The 19,705-nt window shown below is 38.7% G+C and overlaps 1 protein-coding gene across 1 annotated transcript in view; it reads right to left on the minus strand.

The window, feature by feature from the left end:
- Positions 1-19,127, minus strand: part of sms (spermine synthase) — a 135,825-nt gene extending 116,698 nt beyond the window's left edge. The window contains exon 1 of the mRNA XM_047018165.1: positions 18,919-19,127. Coding sequence (XP_046874121.1) covers positions 18,919-18,964 — 46 coding nt within the window. The 5' untranslated portion in view covers positions 18,965-19,127. The remainder of the gene's footprint in view (positions 1-18,918) is intronic.
- Between the last annotated feature and the right edge of the window lie 578 nt (positions 19,128-19,705).

Consider the following 19,705-nt stretch of genomic DNA (forward strand, 5'->3'; position numbering starts at 1 on the left):
GAGTCTTATTGCCGAAAACGGAAAAAAGTTGAGGAAGAGACTTAATTATCGTTATTGAATGGAAATATAAATATCGATCATTTTTTACCCATATCGCCCAGCCCTAATAGGAATGCAAATAGAAATATGTCTTGATCCTGAAAGCAGGAAGAGAAAAAAGGTAGTCTAGCACGAGCTCTGTATGAAACGACTGTTAGATTCAGACCTACTGTAGACCCTTAAGCCGGGTGCACATTGTTTTGGCCACGATTTGGCAGTCTGACACTAATTGTGAGAATCCTAAAAGATCTGCCAAAGAGAAGCCAAATCTGTCTTTGATCGCTAATTTGACATGTTCCCAGACAGCCGAGGACAAAGATCATGTAAAGTGGAATTTAAAATTAGTTTTAAGTTCATCACACCACAGAAGAATGTGTTGTTGACTACCCATCCAAATTCAAATGGAAAAAAAGACAAGTATGTTAAATTAGGCTTTGAAATCGTGAGAAAATCAGCAGTCTTTTCTGCTTGACACTGGGAGGGGGCGTGTCACATGAAGGAGCTACAATTTAGCTACAACAGCAACACTAGCTAAATCAATTGCAGATATCAGAACAGACCTACCTGCAGTCTCTGATTGTTTTATGTATTAATTACTTTGTTTTTGCATCGTACCGGGTATCGGGTTTTGGCTCTGCCTATACAAAACCTGAGCTGAAAACGGAACAGAAACTGTTCAACGGTCCAACTAGGACTGCAACAACAAACTAGAGAGGGTACAATTTCTGGGGAAATTGTAGGGTGTGCTTTCTTGCGTTGGTTGCAGGGGTCCGTATTTAAATTATATTTTACAACTGATATTTCAGTATATTTTATATAAAACTAGTTTTTTGTGGCATTTAGTCCAGTGCTTCTGTGCCTTTCAGTGGTTGTTTAATGTCTTAATGTGTCTTGTCCATATATTAAAGCAATATTGATAAATTCAAAATTGCTAAATAATAAATTATTTATATGGCCACATATTAACATAAGAACATTTTCAGTCCTCCTCCTTTATTCAAGCAATAATGATAAAGGCGTCAAGGTGCTCACATTGTTGCCAGATTGGAAATGGTATCACACCAAAGGCTCAAATGATCGTATTCGGAGGATAATTATCGTGCATTTGGCAACACTGAAAAGGTGGTTGACCAATGACAGTTCTCTCTACAGTCAGAGCTGGCGCAAAAAGTTGGAACGTAAGGGAGAGACCCTTTCCAAAACGTGTAAGGGCGTAATAACTAGTTTGTGTGTCAGTTCATCCAAGGTGTGGGTGCATTTCACACTAAATAAGTTAGTTTCATATTGGATATTCGTCTCACTTTCGGAAGACGCTACTTTGCAGCGTCGCGTTAAGGACCGGGTGAAAACTACCCATACCATTTTGAAAATTTTTGACTTTTACAATATTTTTATGAATATAAAACCTCAAACAGACACCAGAGTATCTTAACAATGTCTGGTATACTCCCACAGCCTTTACTTTGTCAATGAAGTTTCAAATAAAATGATCACAAATCATTAATCATTGAAAATAGCTTAATCCTTGCAAATCTTAATTTTTTTCAAAATTGTGTCAACAAATCTTACATATACACTAGATTATTCTAATAACGTCTGGCCTACTTCCACAACCTTTCAATTTTCACAAATGTTTTAAACTAAACTCAAATAAATTGCTCATCTCTGAAAATAGCATTAAATCCACGCAGATATTATTAACTTAATATTGTGTGCCTGTTTGTGCACATTCCGAAAAATGTTTGCACTGTGAATTTGCACTGTCAGTTGTTTTTGAATAAAGGGTTGGAAATGAATGATTTTTTTATTTATTCATCCGATTCATCGATTAATCGAAAAAAGAATCGACAGATTAATCGATTACTAAAATAATCGTTAGTTGCAGCCCCAGGTCCAACTCCACATTTCAGTGCAACAAAGTTTTCGCGCTCTGCACATGCTTTCAGGAACTCCTTTTACATGTATACAATGTACTGAGAAGCAAATCATGGAATTTGCTTTACAGGATCTGTAATGGCCGTTGCGATCAGATGTTTACACAAATTAAATTCTGTGTCAGAAGATTTGAGGCACAGTCCTGTAGTGTGGCTTCTCCTACAACTGTCTTTAATGTTGACAGATTTCTTGCATGCATAGGTTTTTGTGTCTTGATTGTTGTAGGCTACAGTCTGACATTAATGAAAAATTAAAACAGAGATCCTACAATGTGACATGGTTTACAGCGGGGATCATGTTCATATAGACTGACACGCAACAGTTGCAAAAGACTAATAAGAATCGTACATTGTGCATCCATCTAGTTAGGATCCATTAATGGTCTTATCAATTGTTGATGGGACACGTCAACCAATAAACACCCGAACACAGCTTTTACTTCAGCCAGGACATACACGAAAAAGGTAACGCCAACATTGATAAGTAATTTTGAACTCAAACTGTTGTTTCAGGCTTTAAAATGACAAATAATATGTTGCTAAATGTCTGTAATTGCATAGAGTGGTAAAAAAAGATAAGTGAAAACTGGCTGAATTGCGAGTGCTAATCAATAATCCATCCATCCAATAATCCAGCAATACATATAATACAAAGTTAATCCCATGTGTGAGTGGGTCTAACCTGGCCACCCCAGTAGAAAGGTTCTGGCTACGCCTCTGAGTGAGTTGTTTCAACTCTGATTGTATTGTTTAAGGAGTGAGTCTATAACAGAAGAGACAGGGGACAGCTGCATGTCTGTATTGTGATGTGGATGGACCAATGACTTCAAAACTGTGTATTGTAAAATGGTGTATTGAAGGATGATGCCATCAGCTGGGTAGTGCTGGTGTCGACTGGATTCTCTGGTTCTAATCTAGAATGTTAGATGGAGCTGTATGAAGATCAGAACTTTGAGACGCTGTTTGGGCGTGCACTATTTCTGATCCCATCTAATTCATTGCCAGATGGTTTCAAGTTATTGTCTTCTGTTTGTGTGTCAAAGATGGTTATGTTGGTGTAATGTTTGTGCGGTTCAAAAAATATTACTTTGTAATTCACTCAATTCAGTTGAATTCTCCGAAAATGTCCACCACAATTAGGGCTGCACGATTATGGCCAAAATGATAATCACGATTATTTTGATCAATATTGGGATCACGATTAATTATCACGATTATTTGTTGATTTTAACCTAATCAAATTTGATTGTCACAATGCATTGTACCTGCAGAATGGATGTGAATAAAACTCTAAATATACAATCAATAAAAAACTAACCATCTCCGTCCACACTAGCGTTTTCATATCGTTTTCCAAATGAAATCATTGTCGTGGTTACGCCACTCCTGCCCCTCCCTCCCGCCACGGTGCCCTGTTTACATACTCCTCTGGCAATGCTATTTGGTGTTTTAAAAATGTCCCACCAGCTAGCTGTTCAGCCAAGTCTCACCCAGAATCGCTGCTCTGTTTGGTTTAAAACGTCTTCTCTGCCTTGTTCCCCTATCGTTCAGGCACACCGAGTACAACATTTGCCTTCTGCGTAGGAGTAACGCGTATCTATTAAGTGATAATACTTGTACCTTAAGTACACTAACTAAACTGGTAAATAAATTATCGAGATGGAGCAGCATATTTCTTTCACCTTCCATGTTCATCTTGACATTATAGCTATAGAGCAAAAGCTACCCCCAATGCCATGGCAACTGAACGTTAACGTATCTGAAAAGCTCCGTGGACCCCGTCCACACTAGCCTCCTACGCAAACCCGGCGTTTTCAAATGTCTCCGGTTAGGGGAACGTATTCGAAAAGCTCCGTTTTCAGTGTCCGAATACGCAGTATAAGGCCGAAATATGCTTCTGCGTCTCCTTATACGGGGACATATGTATGCGTTTTAAATTTACTCGGGCTCGTGTGGACGGGGCCTAAGCTGCGTGGTGCAGGGAACATCTCGTGATCAGACATTAGGTGTATTCGACTCCATGCAGCACCGCAGCCAGCTGCAGCCTACAGATTGGAGAAAGAGATTATCATAGCCCAATACATAAAATGACAAATTTTCCGACTTTACAGAGCCGTTTATAACTCCTCCCCGACTGCAAGCGGCAACTCTCGCTGGTCATTTCATGCAGCCGCAGCCGATGTTGAACGCACTTATTGGTTTACGGAGAGCTAGATTGGCTTTGCAAAAAATTACTTTGATACAGAGCGTTTTATTAACAGAATGACGCATTTTAAATATCGCTCGATCAAATGAATTTGATCGTGGGAAGCCGAAATCGTGATTGTGATTAAAATTCGAATAATTGTGCAGCCCTAACCACAATACAAACACTTTCAGTCAGTGCCTGTGCTCAGTTTACTAGTGCAGCATCTGTAACCCTGGGGCTAGTGGTTCAAATCCCAGAACATAGAGATTTATAGTTCTGCAGGTTTAAATGTGCTTTTACGGTTTCTTTGTCGGAAGTTAAGTCTCACCCTCCAACATGTCCATTTTACAATATTTTTTTAAATATTTGCCATTTTGAGGAAGAATCCGCCATTGCTGCTTGCAGCTATACTTAATATTATGATTGTGTGTGTAATTTTCAACAACCTTATGTTTTGTTGCAGGCACAAATTAACTATAGCTTATTATAGGGCTGGGCGATATGGGTAAAAAAATATCGATATAGATATTTATATTCACATTCGATAACGATAATTAAACTATAGACCACAGATCTGTAGTAGTAGCTAAATAAGTCTCCTCCTCAACTTTTTCCCTACACTCGGCATAAAGTTTAGGCAGAGCGGTGTGAGAGAAAAGTTTGCGGCCAGGGAGCACGTACCTGGGGTCAAGTAACTTAAGCTTTTTAAAACCTTGCTTTTTATTAATAGCCTACCTATCAATACCTTGGTGCAAACTCACACTTTCTGCATGTTCCAACGAGTGATTTTGCTTTAGGTGGTAAAAAAGGTTTCTTTTATTATTAGTAGTTATTATTATTATTAGTATCTTTTCTATTAGTATTATAACTGGACCAATACGCTGTTCTTTTTGGTCCAGAGAAGTTCTAAGAAATCCGCAAAACCGTTTGCGGACCTCTCCAGAGGTCCGCAAACGATTTACGGACCTAGCAACCGGTTGCCCTGGAGATGTTGACAACATGGCGTATGCTCCAGATTCATCGCGTTTGATTTGGGATTTTCCTACGTGTTGTTATATTATATAAAAAAACGAATATGGACTTTGACAGATCTACCAACACCTTTGTAAGCTGAGATTTGTTAGAACGTTTGTTAACCGAGACCGTAGGTTGAGGTCAACAAGATGTCCACATTTGCAGTTTATCGTATTACCAGACTTGGTAGCCACCAGTTTGTTAACTACACCAATTTGCACCGAACATTGCTCTGCTCTTTGTCGGATTTCAAAAAGCCAAACAACTTCCAAATAACTGAATAACACTAACCCTTTTTAAATCAACAATTTCTTCATTGGAAGTTGCTCCCTCGCTATGGCTATCGCTGCCACTGTTTTCGGCAATTTTCCGCGGTTAACATTAGCTACTCCACTCGAGGTGCTCAGCATATTTTAGTGACCGTAGGCTACCATTTCTCCGCAACTTCCTGCTGCATCACAGAAATTAAATGGACTGCTGTTCCTAATTATTCTCTATCGACATAATATCGATATTATTGAAAATGAATTAATGTTACGATATCTTTATCGAGGGAAGTCATTACTTCGATAGTTATTTGTATCGATTTATTGCCCAGCCCTAGCCTATTGCACTGTACAATAAGCAGGCTAGTCAATGTTATTATTTTAGGCTACTCATCTCATTTATGCACTGGTATTTTCTGGAAGTGCACCTAGGAAAGTGGTTTCATTTATTATTTTACGGTTATCATTATGTATAACAAGTTTAAAGGGGTCATTGACTGCCAAAAAACGAATTTACCTTGTCAAAGTTGAATAACGACAGTTCAGTGGGTAAAATGGATATACAGTGAACCTCAAAGTCCATTGACATCTCTTTCCTATGCAAATCTCACAATAAAAAATGTTTTTCTCTAAAATGGTCGGTTTCGAAAAACCTTTTTTGGCTCTGGTCTGTACCTTTGTCACGACCAAAATTTCCATGTACTTCCACGGAATTTCAAAGAAGAACGTTTTTCAAGGATATTGAAAATGGACTACGGATGTAAATGCAGTGTTCTAGGCTGTACAGGGAATGCTGACATTTTTCAGTCTTCCCAAGGAACCAAACACTCGACGGGCTGTGATGCTTGTCTATGAGAAGATCCCTCTCCAGTTCGACCCTCATTTACACATTTGCTCGAACCATTTCACCGAGGACATTTTTGAAAACCTGGGACAATGTAAAGCAGGATTTGCTACGAAGCTGTTGCTGAAAAGAGGTGAAAAGAGGTTCCGACCTTATGTTCATCACAACCACAAGCTGTAGTATGATGTTGTCGCTAACAGTTATTAGCAATGCTATTGTATTCCAACTATCTAGCATAGGTAGAATGTGTGATGATGTGTGTTTTAGTCAAATAAATAGCCCATGTTGTCATGTAAATCTACAATTCACGATGCATGTTTGTCCAGATATATTTTCAACAAGATAGCTAGAGCTAACTGAAGCTGAGTTTAATCACGATAGTTTGGTTGCTAAGCTGTAGTGCTAACTTTACCCATCCAAGTCGATCCCATTTGCTTTGACAACAGAAGTGGAAACAACTAACGTAATCATTTCAAATTATATAAAGTCAATCTGTTGACAAACACTACTGACCATTTCTTCAAATAAAACCGCAAATAAGCGTGATTGCAGTGACTCTTGATGAAGTTAAGAGCTCTGACAGCCTCATCCAAAATGGTCTTTAGATCGACAGACATTTTCTTTGCGGACAGTCCCTCTGTATACTGCAGTGGACAGATGCCTTCACATGCTTTAAAACCCCCCACTGTGCTGGTGTTCTGTCCCCTGACAACAGGTAGACAATGAGACCATGCTTAGGCGTCTCCCTACCCAACATCAGAAGTGTGTTACGTCATCTAGCTGACTGTGTTTCATCTTGTGTTTTCTCCCTGTTTTGTCTCCCTCAACCGTAATGCTTCCTGAATCCTGATTGGTCCATGCCAGTTAACTCATTTATTGTCTTCTCCATGACAACTAATTGGCAGCCCCACCGCTATCTTCAACAGCCTAGGAGCCGTTTTGTCCACACCCTATGTACCTTTTTGTTAGAAGTGGTATATGGTTAGGTAGGGCAGGGCTGTTAAACTTTGTTCTTTTATTTGGCACCGCTCTCCATTTCCTTGTCAAGGCTGTTAGTTAAAATAAATATTATTTATATTAAATATTATTATACTTGTCTGGTGTTTCCTTGATACCTCTTCCATCTTACGGTACTAGTGTGCGGGTTAGGAGTGTTCCATTCCCCTTCCTGCCCTAGGCACCCCATCTATAGGGGAGGGTATGCAACACTGGCCAAGCGGGCCCTGTCTTTGCTTAGTACCATACACTACATCCAATTTATGCTGTTTAAAACCATGACATTGTTGGGAATGTAAAACATTACCTCTGCATGTGGGAAAAAGATCAAGTCCACATTTACCTATCCATTATAGTCATACATGACTTCTTCCCACTTTGGTAATCTTTGAGCTTGTTCTAAAATAATTCACAAGGTTTGGACACATATTACCCGTGTAAAGTATCGAGGTGACGACGCAATTTGCATGGCTTGTTAGCTAACATCACACGCAGAGGGGTAACAGTTCGTCTTCTATTCCGTGCTAGTTTACATTTACATTTATTCATTTAGCAGATGCTTTTATCCAAAGCGACTTCCAAGAGAGAGCTTTACAAAGTGCATAGGTCACTGATAATAACAACAAGATAGCCCCAAAGCATTGCGGGTAGCCAAAAACAAGAAGCACACATTGTGAACAACCAAAACATAAGTGCTAAAGGGAAGAAACCATAAGAGCATGTAGTTAAGCAAGTTACAATTACACAACATGAATCTCTAAGTGCAAGTGTACCTGTAGGAAAGCAATAAAAATAGGATTAGCTCAAATAGAATACAACAGTTTAAAACAGCTACCACTAACCAACAAGAGCAACAGTCTAAGCAAGAGTCATTGTGATCCTTGAGGAAACTAGCGTTGGGTTCAGCAAACCATTCCTAAGTACCGTTGTACTCCCGGAACAAGTGCGTCTTGAGCCTTCTCTTGAAGGTTGAGAGAGTCTGTGTCTCTGATGGAGGTGGGGAGTTGATTCCACCACTGGGGGGCCAGGCAGGAGAAGAGCTTGTGTTGTGTTAGTTAATCCCAGTGACAGGTACTCAATGCTGTACTTCCTCCAACACATGCTTTTTTTTCCCTTCCATGTCTGGATTCTTCGGGGGCCACACATTTTTTATAATCATTTACCAACAGTATAATATAGATATATATATATTTTTTTTTTCATTGGTTTGGCGGCCCACTGGCATTACCTTGCGCACCACAGGTTGGGAAACAAGTCTAGATTTTTGTGGCGGGTAAGACAATTTAACAGAGAACCAATTTAATACATTTTGATCAACATGAAATCAATTGATAATGTAGGAATTAGCAGACAATTGTAAGCTCAGGGTTTCCCTCAGAAAATGTGTTAGTTAAGGTGGTAGGGTGGGGTTTGCCATCAGATTGGGGTGGGCGCGAGTTTGTGCGATAGACTTATCAGGGTTCCTGCAGGTTTCAGTAAGTCAAAGTTAAGACATTTTAAGACCATAAAGATTTAAATTTAAGACCTACTATACCTATATGGAATGTTATGTTATGAGAACAACTTGAAAGGTTATGCTGGATTTTACAATGGCATGGAACGCTAAATAGCCAATCACAATCAAGGATTGGAACAATCAGTTTTAGAAGTTACTATGAGCGCCAACAACATGATTCAACATGTCTGCTGTGCGGCCGAACTTATCAAAGTATCAAAGGATTATGACAAAATGGCTATTTGCGGAGTTTGTAAAGTGTCAGTGATGCGATACATTAAATCTGCCATATTTGAAATCATTTCAATAGTTTTCATGAGTGAATGTCTATTTCTAAAATGATACAAATCAAGTTTTTAATGTCCCGTATCTACAGCAAGTACCCCATCATAATAACAGATTAATTCTAGTACAGGAGAGACTTTCCAATAATTAAAAAGCAGAGGTGTATATATCGGTATCGACATCGGCCAAAATGAGCTTGTAAATATCGGCATATCAAATATCGGCTAAAATTCAATATCGTGCATCCCTAGCAGTTTCCACACATAAAACAACCCAGACAAGCCGCACTCTATCTGCGGTCTCTCGAATCTGTCTTAGACCCATGAAGAAACATGAGAACTGCTACGGGGTTGCTCAAGGCCTAGGTCCATTACTTTTTTATCTTTGTATGTTACCACTTGGTGACATAATCAGAGAACAAAACATACATTTGCATAGCTATGCGGATGACACACAACCATATATATCCACTGAACCCAACGGCCATCAATTCCATTACCAGCTGCCTGTTGGCACTAAACAAATTGATGAATTATAACTTTATATGAAATTTTTAACTTTCTTAAATGAAGACAAAACTGAAGTCCTACTATGTGTCCCCAAATCCAAAAGAGAGATGCTTACTAAGAATCTAGGAGGTTTAACCCCCTGGCTTAAACCAGAGGTGACAAGTCTCGGTGTAATCCTGGACTCAGATTTGAATTTCAACTCTCACATTAATAAAGTGACCAAAACTGAGGAATATAGCAAAGGTACGACCATTTATAAACCAAAATGATGCAGAGAAGTTGATTCATGCTTTTATGTCCAGCCGGCTGGACTACTATAACGCAGTTTTTACTGGTCTTCCCAAGAAAACCACTGAAAGACTACAGGTCATTCAAAATTCTGCAGCTAGATTATCAACCAAAACTAAAAGGAGAAAACACATTAGTCCTGTCCTAGCTACTTTACACTGGCTCCCTGTTACCTTCAGAATTGACTTTAAGGTCCTCACATACAAAGCTCTACACGGACGAGGACCTAGCTACATTGCTAACTCTCTTATAAACTACACACCACCTAGAGCACTGCGGTCATCAAATGCAGGCCTATTAGAGGTCACCGGAAGTAGTCATAAGATTGGTGATGCAGCCTTTGCCAATTACGCCTCAAAACTATGGAACAAATTAGCCATAAATATTAGGGAAGCAAATACGCTAGACATTTTTAAAAGACAGCTTAAAACCTACCTTTTTACCAAAGCATCTAACTAATTTTTTTTCTCAGAAGGGTTTTACAACTTTTAGTAGTTATATTATTGTTTTTATAGATTTTCTTTGGATTCCTGCAAAGATTGCGACTTGTGTTTGACTTGCACCATCGCTTATATGTTACATTTTATTCATTCTTGTGTATTTTGTAGTTTTAATTATTACTTTTATCACTTGTATTATTGTTTTTGCTGATTTTGTGTTTTTGATGATTTTATGTAAAGCACCTTGAGCTGCAATTTTTTTATGAAATGTGCTGTATAAATAAGGTCTTAATTACTTACTGCAGAGTTGGGGTGTCAGAAAACCAGAATTAAGCAGGGCTCCCCTGTTAACTCACTGGATTAGTGGGTATGCTCTTTCAGACATGCTGGTGCAGTACCACAACAGCCTGCAGTTTATCCTCTGTTGATTTTGCCATGGCGGCCCACCACTGCTGCATTTGTGCCGCCACGGTATCAAAAATAGGCCTGTACAAATGTTATTCTATCAGCAGTGATTGTTAGACTGCATGTCGGAGAATAGCATGGACGTGCGCTTCACACTGCAGTTGAGATTGCGTGTGTGCGTCCTTGAGAACTGTAAGTCGTATAACTTATGTTGTAAGTTAATTTAGGCTGGGTATTGTATCTATAGTTCTTGCAAATTGAAATTAAGTAACTGGTGATTTTCGTTGTACGTATTCTTCCCCTGCTAGCTAAATTACACGTCTGTTGATTCGATAATGATTGCTGCTCTTTCTTACATTTGAATTTTAGGTGCATTATTATGCTGAAGTAGTTTTAATTATTAAATAGAGTTTATTTTTATTATTTGCTACAGAATGCTTAGCCTTTCAAGATCAAATGAAGCAGACAATGCTTCATTTGAGTGGCCTACCTTAAATCGATAGGCTAGGCTACTGACCATTTACAATAAGATGTTGAGTCAATTATTAATTGGCAGCATGTATGCCATTTAGAAAATACTTTGAGTGTAAGGTGTCTTTAAATAGCCTAACTTTATTCCTTTAGGGTAAATAGGACGAAAATATGTGCAATATTACATTACCTATTGTACTATTACATGAACCTGTCCGAAATATAGAGTTAGAACTTTTGTTTTGGCTGGGGTGAGGGGCTTCAGACAGACCTGCCCCCACTGCAAAAAAGAAAATTCATAGAGGAAACACTGGCCTGGGATCAAATCCAAATTTGTAATTGTTTATTTTAATTTAAAAACTCAAAAAGTGACATTGGGGTCATGTGAGATGTGGGACTTAACCTTCACATAGTTTAATAAATTTTGTCTCCTCTCCGCCAAACGCTTGTTAATCTCAGGAAGACTAATTAGTTTAGTTTGGTTAGAAAGAGTGCAAGTTTTACAATGATTCTCCAGGGCGTAAATAAATATTTACGATTACAGGTAAGAACGATATATAAATGCATCGACCCCCCCGTCCTGTTGTTTTTACCTCTTTTGGGGGGATCCAAGTCTTAATTAAGGGGGTCAAGCCCCCCCCCCCCCCCCCCCCCCCCCCCCCACCCCCCCCCCCTTTCGAACCCTGGACTCTAGAGCTCCGCTTTGTAGGCTACGACTCCAATACCTTTTTGCTACTTTTTAATAACTTTCTGCGGCCAGCGTTTCTGGAAATGAACGAGGGTAAAACCTTTTTAAGACCTGACTTAATTCAATTTAAGTCCTCGAATTAATATCTGTCGTTTTTACGACGTTATAAGGCCTTAAAGGGGCGATTGACTGGGTTTTTGGGGTATTTCACACTGTTCCTTAAAGTCTCCGAATAGGGTATGTAACATTGGTTGGGTTGAAAATGGCCCGGGGGCTGTTCTATAACCCCTGATAGATCCTCTGAAACGTTCCCGGGGAAAAACACTAGCTTTTCTCCTCTTATGGTATGCTCATTAATATTTAGATAAGCTGCACGCTGATTGGTTGGTTTTCAACGAGTGAAGCTGGGGAGCAAAAACGCAACATGGCCAACAGCAGCACTCGCTGAAACACCGAAGTTGGAGACTTGAAATAAAAACGTGCAAATAAATCTATTGTGTCTACACAACACTGTTTTCAACAGATTGACTACATATCATTTGAAATGATAACATTACTTGTTTCCACTTCTGTTGTTGAAGTAAACTGGATTGACTTAGGTGGGTAGAACGTTAGGCTACACCTTAGCAACCAAACCATATCTTGATTCTACTCGGCTTCAGTTAGCTAGCTCTAGATATCTTGCTGTAAAATAACATGACAAAGATCTGGACAAACATGCATCGTGAATTGTAGATTTACATTACACAGGTTATTTATTTGAATGAAACACAGTCAGGAACATGAATCAACGTTAGCCCCATTGCCAATAAACTAGGCTAAATTATCACACATTCAACCTATGCTCTTGCGTTAGCTAGCTAAACTTGTTTACATGCCTACAGTCTGGGTGTTACTAGTAACAGTTACTAGTATTAGTTACTGTTACTAGTTACTACTATTTTTTGGGAAACGTCCCTTCTAATGCCGACTACAGCTAGTCTAGCTAGAGTAATTTGATGTGTGTAGAAACGTATTTAGCATTGTACCTGGTATGCTATATACAGGAAACTTTAGCATTGCTACTTACTGTTAGCACAACATCATACTGTCCTTATAGCTTGCGGTTGCAATGAGCATACGGTCGGAACAGCACCTCTTTCCAGGTTCAGCTTCCTAGCAAATCCTGCTTGAAATTGTCCAAGGTTGTCAAAACTGTCTTGGGTGAAATGTTCAGAGCAAATTAATGATTGAGTGTCGAACTTCGCCGGGATCTTTTCATAGACAACAGCAGCCATGCCTGTTGAATGTTTGGCTCCTTGGGAAGACTGTGAGTGTTAGCCTTCCCTGTACAGCCTGGAACACAGCATTTACGACCGTGGTCCATTTTCAATATCCTTGTTATAATTCAAATCGTTCTTCTTTGTAATTCCTTATAAGTAGCCTACACAGAGCAGCGCGCAGCTAAACTAGTATCGGAGATAGACGCTACCTCGGGCTGGTCTGGATGTACATTTTGGGGCGTGACAAAGATGCAGACCAGAGCCAAAAAGGGCGGTCCCCCGTCCTACGTCACACCGGTGGCTTTGTTGAAAAGCTAGCGTTTTACAGCCAAATGTTTTCTTTTTGGGATTTGCATAGGGAAGAGGTGTCAATGGACTTTGATAGTCACTGTATGTTCATTTTACCCACTGAACTGTCGTTATTCAACTATGACAAGATAAAATCGGTTTTGCACTCAATCGCCCCTTTAAATTTAAAGTTCAGAATTTTAGACTTTTTAAGACCCTGCGGGAACCCTGACTAATGCATTCGGGGGGGGGGGGGGGCTAGTTTGTGCGATAGACTAATGCAATAGACTAATGCGTTCTGCAGGGAAGGGAGACTGGCGTTGGTCATGTTTTGGAATGAAAGGGAGAAAACAGGACACAGTAACACGTTGGATATTGCTATACAGAAAATCTACTTGGGGCGCAAAAATCATGTTTTTCATACTACGGTGTTGGGCCAATTTATCGTACACCAGGGATCATGGACCAGTTTTAATACATCAAAATACTTGAAGAGATTATCTTTCGCTATGCTGAAGAGGAAATGCCCCTGAAATGTGATTCAACAAGATAAAGATCCCAAACACACAAGTAAGCGAGCAACATCTTGGTTTCAGACAAAAAGGTTTGAGGTGATGGGAGTGGCCAAATTGATCCCCTGACCTCAACCCCATTGAAAACTCATGGAGTGACATTAAAAAATGCAGTTCCTGAAGCAAAACCCCCAAATGCACAGTAACTGTGGAATGTAGTTTGTTCATCCTAGGTTGATATATTTTTTTATAGGTGCTAGAAGTTGACTCGATGCAGCGCAGTTACGGAGCAGTTATCAAAAACAATGGTTACGCAACTAAATATTAGTTTAGTGAAGTAACTGAAGTGAAGTAAAATCTTGAAACATTTCCTTCGTTTTAAGTGTTGAAAGAGAATTCGACACTTCAGAGATTAATATACATTTTCATTGCGTAGATGAATAACATTTGTTAATGCTTTGATTTGGATTGTTGGAATGTTTCCATTACATTTGAAATATGGAAATTAAAGCTATAAAAAAGTTATTGCACTTTATTCCCTTTTATTATCACACTGCTATTCATTTTCACACAACTGTAATATGACACCGAATCAACTACACTTCTTAAGTCACAGGCAAATATTTTGTAGTTGGGCTACTTTTGTCTTGCATGGTAGCCTTTTCACTATATTATGAGCTGTGTAATGTAGCAGTCACTAACTTGAAGGCAATAGGATATGGGCTTGGAATTGCAACAAAATACGACAACTGGTGGCTTTTCTTTTTTACAGCTTATAAATGTTTTTGAGGGCATATTTTCAGTTAGCAGGTGCTACTAGAATTGTGATTCCAACGAAGATACTGCCAGTGACAACGTTATTATAATCAGCTTAATCAAAAGGGGGGGTTTTAATTTATGAAAGTAAATAAGTAAATGTTTAAAAATATCACTAGAAGCAAAGAAAATTGGGGTAAGTTTAAGTGACTATAGGTTATGGCCTAATTTTTACAAAGGATTTCCCAAATTCTTCATTTTGATGAAACAGTTTCAACTATGTGAGGCTGGCAGAAAGGCATATCACCATTACCTCACTAAGGGAAATAAGAGAACCCTGTTTCATTCTACACTCCACTCTTAGTATTGTCAGGTGTAAATGACCAGCAACAAATGTATTCTTTTAAATCTATTCAATTTTCATTAAAAAAGCTATTAAGTAGGCCTATTCATAATTTAAAATACAGAAATATTTGTAAAATTTGAGTAATAAAACAAACCAATCTGCAACGGACACAAGCACACCTCACAATTTCCCTAGAAAAGTTACCCCAAAATGTTACCCCTCCACTTCACATAATATATTTCTCAATGTGACTGTTGAAATTTTACCGGTACTGGTACCATACCACGGTAATGGCTTTTTAGGGACGGTACGATACTGACATTAAGAAGAAAAAAAATACTTTTATGCGCTGAAATAGACAGGTGGACCGCAGCAATAAAAGCTATAGGATTGTGTGCTCAAGAAGCGGACCTGCATGTGATGTCACCTAGGGCTGCCACTAACGACTATTTTTCTATCGATTAATCTGTAGACTATTTTATCGATTAGTCGATTAATCTAAACGATAAATTTTCCTTAAAAAAAATATATATATTATTTTTTTTACCATTTCAGTTCATTTTATTTTGAAAACAACAAACTGTATGTCATTGACAAACAAACAAAGGCTTACAAATTAAAGTGCAAAACTGTAGGTTTATACTATCAACTCCAATGTTAATTAAAATATTTAGATAAGGTACATAACTTATCCCAACATACACGAACACACACCCCTTTTAAACAAAAATGTCAATGTGCTGGTTCTGGGCTGGTGCTTATGCCAGTTCGGTAATGACCAAGAACGCCAAAAATAACCGGAAATGTTCTTGATCAGCCCCTTTTATCAAGAACGCATCTGATTTCCTAGAAGTCATTGCAAGAACACACACATCTCAAATCGGTCTCCTCGCGGTCTTACAAGACCGTTTCGCAAGAATGATATTCTCAAGAACGAAAGTACGTTTTTAGCCTTTTTCGGATTGAGCCATTGTCCTTCCAGGGCTTACTGCACGCGCACATCAATAAAATTTTTGCCATGCTGTAAAATCTTCCCACCCGTTTATTGGGTGTGCTCAAGCCTTTGGCGAGCACAACCATTGTTCTCTTTCATATATATTTATTATTATTTATTTTCCCACCGCTAAGGATCCATCAATATTTGGACTACATAGATAATGCCGGTGTCAAAAGGTTTGTGTTGTTGTTAGCGATTGCGTTCCATGTATTTTTATTTATGTTCCGTTGCACGGTTTAGGAGCTTACAATGTTTTTGTAGCAAAAAGTGCCTTGTGTGCACAAAAGGAACTCATTGGTACCCTAACATCACAACACGTTAGCAACAACGCATAGATATGACGTGCATACATGTGCTAGTAAGACTGTTGTACAGCAAGTACCGTATCGTGCCGTGGTGTACTAGCAGCATCATACATTTAAGCAATTCAAGACTTCCATGTACAGTAAGTCATGTCACATTAAATACTGAATTTAAACTCAAGCTTGTGTGGTGCACATTACTGTCTTCAATGTCACAACCTAAACTTGATAAAAGTTTTTCGTTTCCGGCACATTCAAACAATCCCCTCAGTGAAGTTTGGCTAGCAACAGCAGCTAGCTTGCTCATGGCACAATTTACCGGGGTAAGCTTTTCCACGCAGGGCTCTAGACCAAATGGTCGCATTTGGCATTGTTACTGACAATGATCGCTTCCAGCAAGCCTAATTAGCCATTTCCCCCTAAATAAATGTCAAGCTTATTTACGCTTTCGGGGGCATATTCAGTTAGCAGGTGGTACTGTTTGAATCGCGATTCCATCTGAAATACTGCTGGTGACAACGTTATTAGATTAGCTTGTTTCAAAAGGGGTTCAGCTTGTTTCAAAGGGGCTTCTTAGTGAATTAATGCAATATGAGTGGGCTAAATGCTTGAAATTATCACTAGAAGGGAAAAACTTAAGGGACCCATAACATACTGTTTTTGGATGCTTTTCTATATGTCTTTGTAATATTGTATCTGAATTCTCTTTCCCGATAATTATCCTTGGTGCAGAATTACAGCCACTACGAGCAGTCCACAATTATGGAGCTAGAAAGCGGACAAAAGTATCTGAATTTGAAAGATCTAAAATATTTGTATGTTGAATTTCATAAAAGTAAAATATTTTGCTGTTGAATATATCATATCTGAATTATTTGTATGTGAATTTGATCAAACTGAATTATTTTGATCAAGAAAAACAAATTTCTGAAATTCTGATTGCGGGAATTCAGATTATTGTAATTCAGACCGTGGAAATTCAGATTTTGTCTGAGCTAGGCCAAAGATGAAACAGTTTGTTTTCACAGGGAAAAGTAGACAACTTCAGAACGACCGAACTTGTCCTCAGAACAAAAACTAAGAGTTGGTCGTTGAAAGAGGATGGAGCCCAATTATGAAACTTCATATTCAAATTCAGATACTTTTGTCAGCTGTCTAGCTCCATACACAATGAGCTTTCCTTAGGACGTGCCATTTCTGTGTCTGTAGCTTTAAATGCTATGAGGAGGAGAGAGGTGGGGCTAACTGCCATGCTTCGGTCGTTTGCATGCCATGTTGTCTTTTGAGGAAAAACCAATATCGTGTTTGCAGGTCGTAGCTCATTTTCTCATTGGCGGGACAAATTCTCTGGACGGGCAAAGCAGAGAAAGGGGAGGTAACCTTTCCTCTTATGACGACATAAGAGGAACATTTTCAAATCGGAGCATTGGAGCTTTCATTTTCTCAAAGGTGGAGAAAAATACCCAGGGCTTGGTTTACACCAATCAAAATTTCTAGCCACTGGAGGACCAAGAGCAGGCTAGGGGAACTCATATTAATGTTAATAACTTAGTGACATTTTCATGTAATGGGACCTTTATGTCATAGAGGTTAGGGCAATTTTTACACAGGATTGGCCAATATCTTCGTTTAATCCAACTTTTCAACTGAGGCTGCTTTAGTTTATTTATATTAATAAATATATATTGATATTCCCTTTTCCAGGGGAAATGAGAAGACAACCGTTTCATTGTACACTTCACTTAGTATTTTGAATGTATGTAAATGAGCAGCAACAAATGTATGTTTTTAAATCTACGCAATCTTCATAAATAATAAGTAGGCTTTTTTATATAAAATATACAGAATTATCAGTTGTAAAAATTACAGTTAACAGACCCATCTGCAACGAAGACACTACAATTCCTCCAGAAATGGTACCCTCTCTAGTTTTATACTGGTAGGACAATCTGATGAGTTATGTTGCACTGTAAAATTATACTACCAGGTATTTTCCATGTGGTAGGCTGGATCAATAAATATTTCGATAGATACACCTATAATTTAGCGCTACGGTAGGAAAATCCGACAAGGTAGTACAAATCCATAGAACACCAGGTTCCATTACATTTATGAACAGGTGACAACCAGAAGTCGCTGCAATCACAGTTATTAGCCATCAAGTTGTTATACAATTATATCCTTTACACATATAAATTGATAGAACTGCTAATGGGGGTGTATATGTAGTTAATATAGTCAATGTGTTCTTAAATAAAATACAATTTGCACTGGTGTAAAGAAAAAATTCGTTTCTGCAAATTGGGGGTTTGTCCTCCCTAGCCTATAGCATGGATGACTGCACCAATGGGATTACTTCTAAGCTTATTGTAAAGAAATTGTAGATGCTGCGTTTTCAAATGCAAAATGTTGCATAAGTTATCTACAAAGAACTGTGGGTTGGTACTTTTACATAGAGGTACGTGTTTGTAAATCACAATGTGCAACTTCAGATTTGCTGCGGTCAGTGGCCTATCCGTGTCCTATTCTGCGGCAAAGCACGAGCATTAAGAAGTACTAGCCTACTTCCGTGTCCTGTGTTTGTATCGTTTACCTGGCATTGCGAGGTTGAAGTCAAGGGTGTAATGTCGTAATGCCATGACCGGATATAGCTGTCATCCATGCCTAGAAAGGCAGAAGGAGTGAAAACTGAGGTTATCGACGTAGACAAAAAGCGAGAAGTCTTGAACACTTCTGGAGTTGGAGAAGGCACCCTGCGCTAGCGTAGTTAGCTAGCGACTGAAGAGGAGGGCTGAGAATAATGACGTTGCTACTTCGTCATCACCGCTCGCACAGCCCCTGTAAAGATAGTAGTAAATTACAAAGATGTTCAATTTGGTCACCATCAAAACACAGAAACAGTGTACATTTTAAAACAGTTTTCAAAAAAATTATTTCCTAATTAAATTCACAAATAGCACACACTTTCATACTTATTTCACTCAGACGTAGTTACAGTTATGCAAACTAGAAAAGCTGTTTCTTTAAACGGACAAGTGACATTTTATCTTCAGACTTGTAGCAATTCGGAAGGGGGTGTAAGTAAAGTACAACAAAAAACAAAACCTGTATTTATTATTTGTGAACTTATATAATTTACGTCTTACTAAACTTAGTCACGCAAAAGTGAATTAAGAAAACAAATCCTTTCTGTTTCCTCTTCTGAGCCTATAGAGGGTTTTCACGGACGTCACATTCTGGGTAGTAACCCGGATGCGCGGCCATCTTGGAGGCACTCGATGTAAACAACTCAACGGAGTACAACGAAAATAACGTAAATTCTACACTCTTTGGTACAACTGTAGCCATGTCTAAACGACCGAAAAGGTCACCAAAACATG

Source organism: Hypomesus transpacificus, unplaced genomic scaffold (genome assembly GCF_021917145.1).
Source record: "Hypomesus transpacificus isolate Combined female unplaced genomic scaffold, fHypTra1 scaffold_94, whole genome shotgun sequence".
Classification (NCBI taxonomy): domain Eukaryota; kingdom Metazoa; phylum Chordata; class Actinopteri; order Osmeriformes; family Osmeridae; genus Hypomesus; species Hypomesus transpacificus.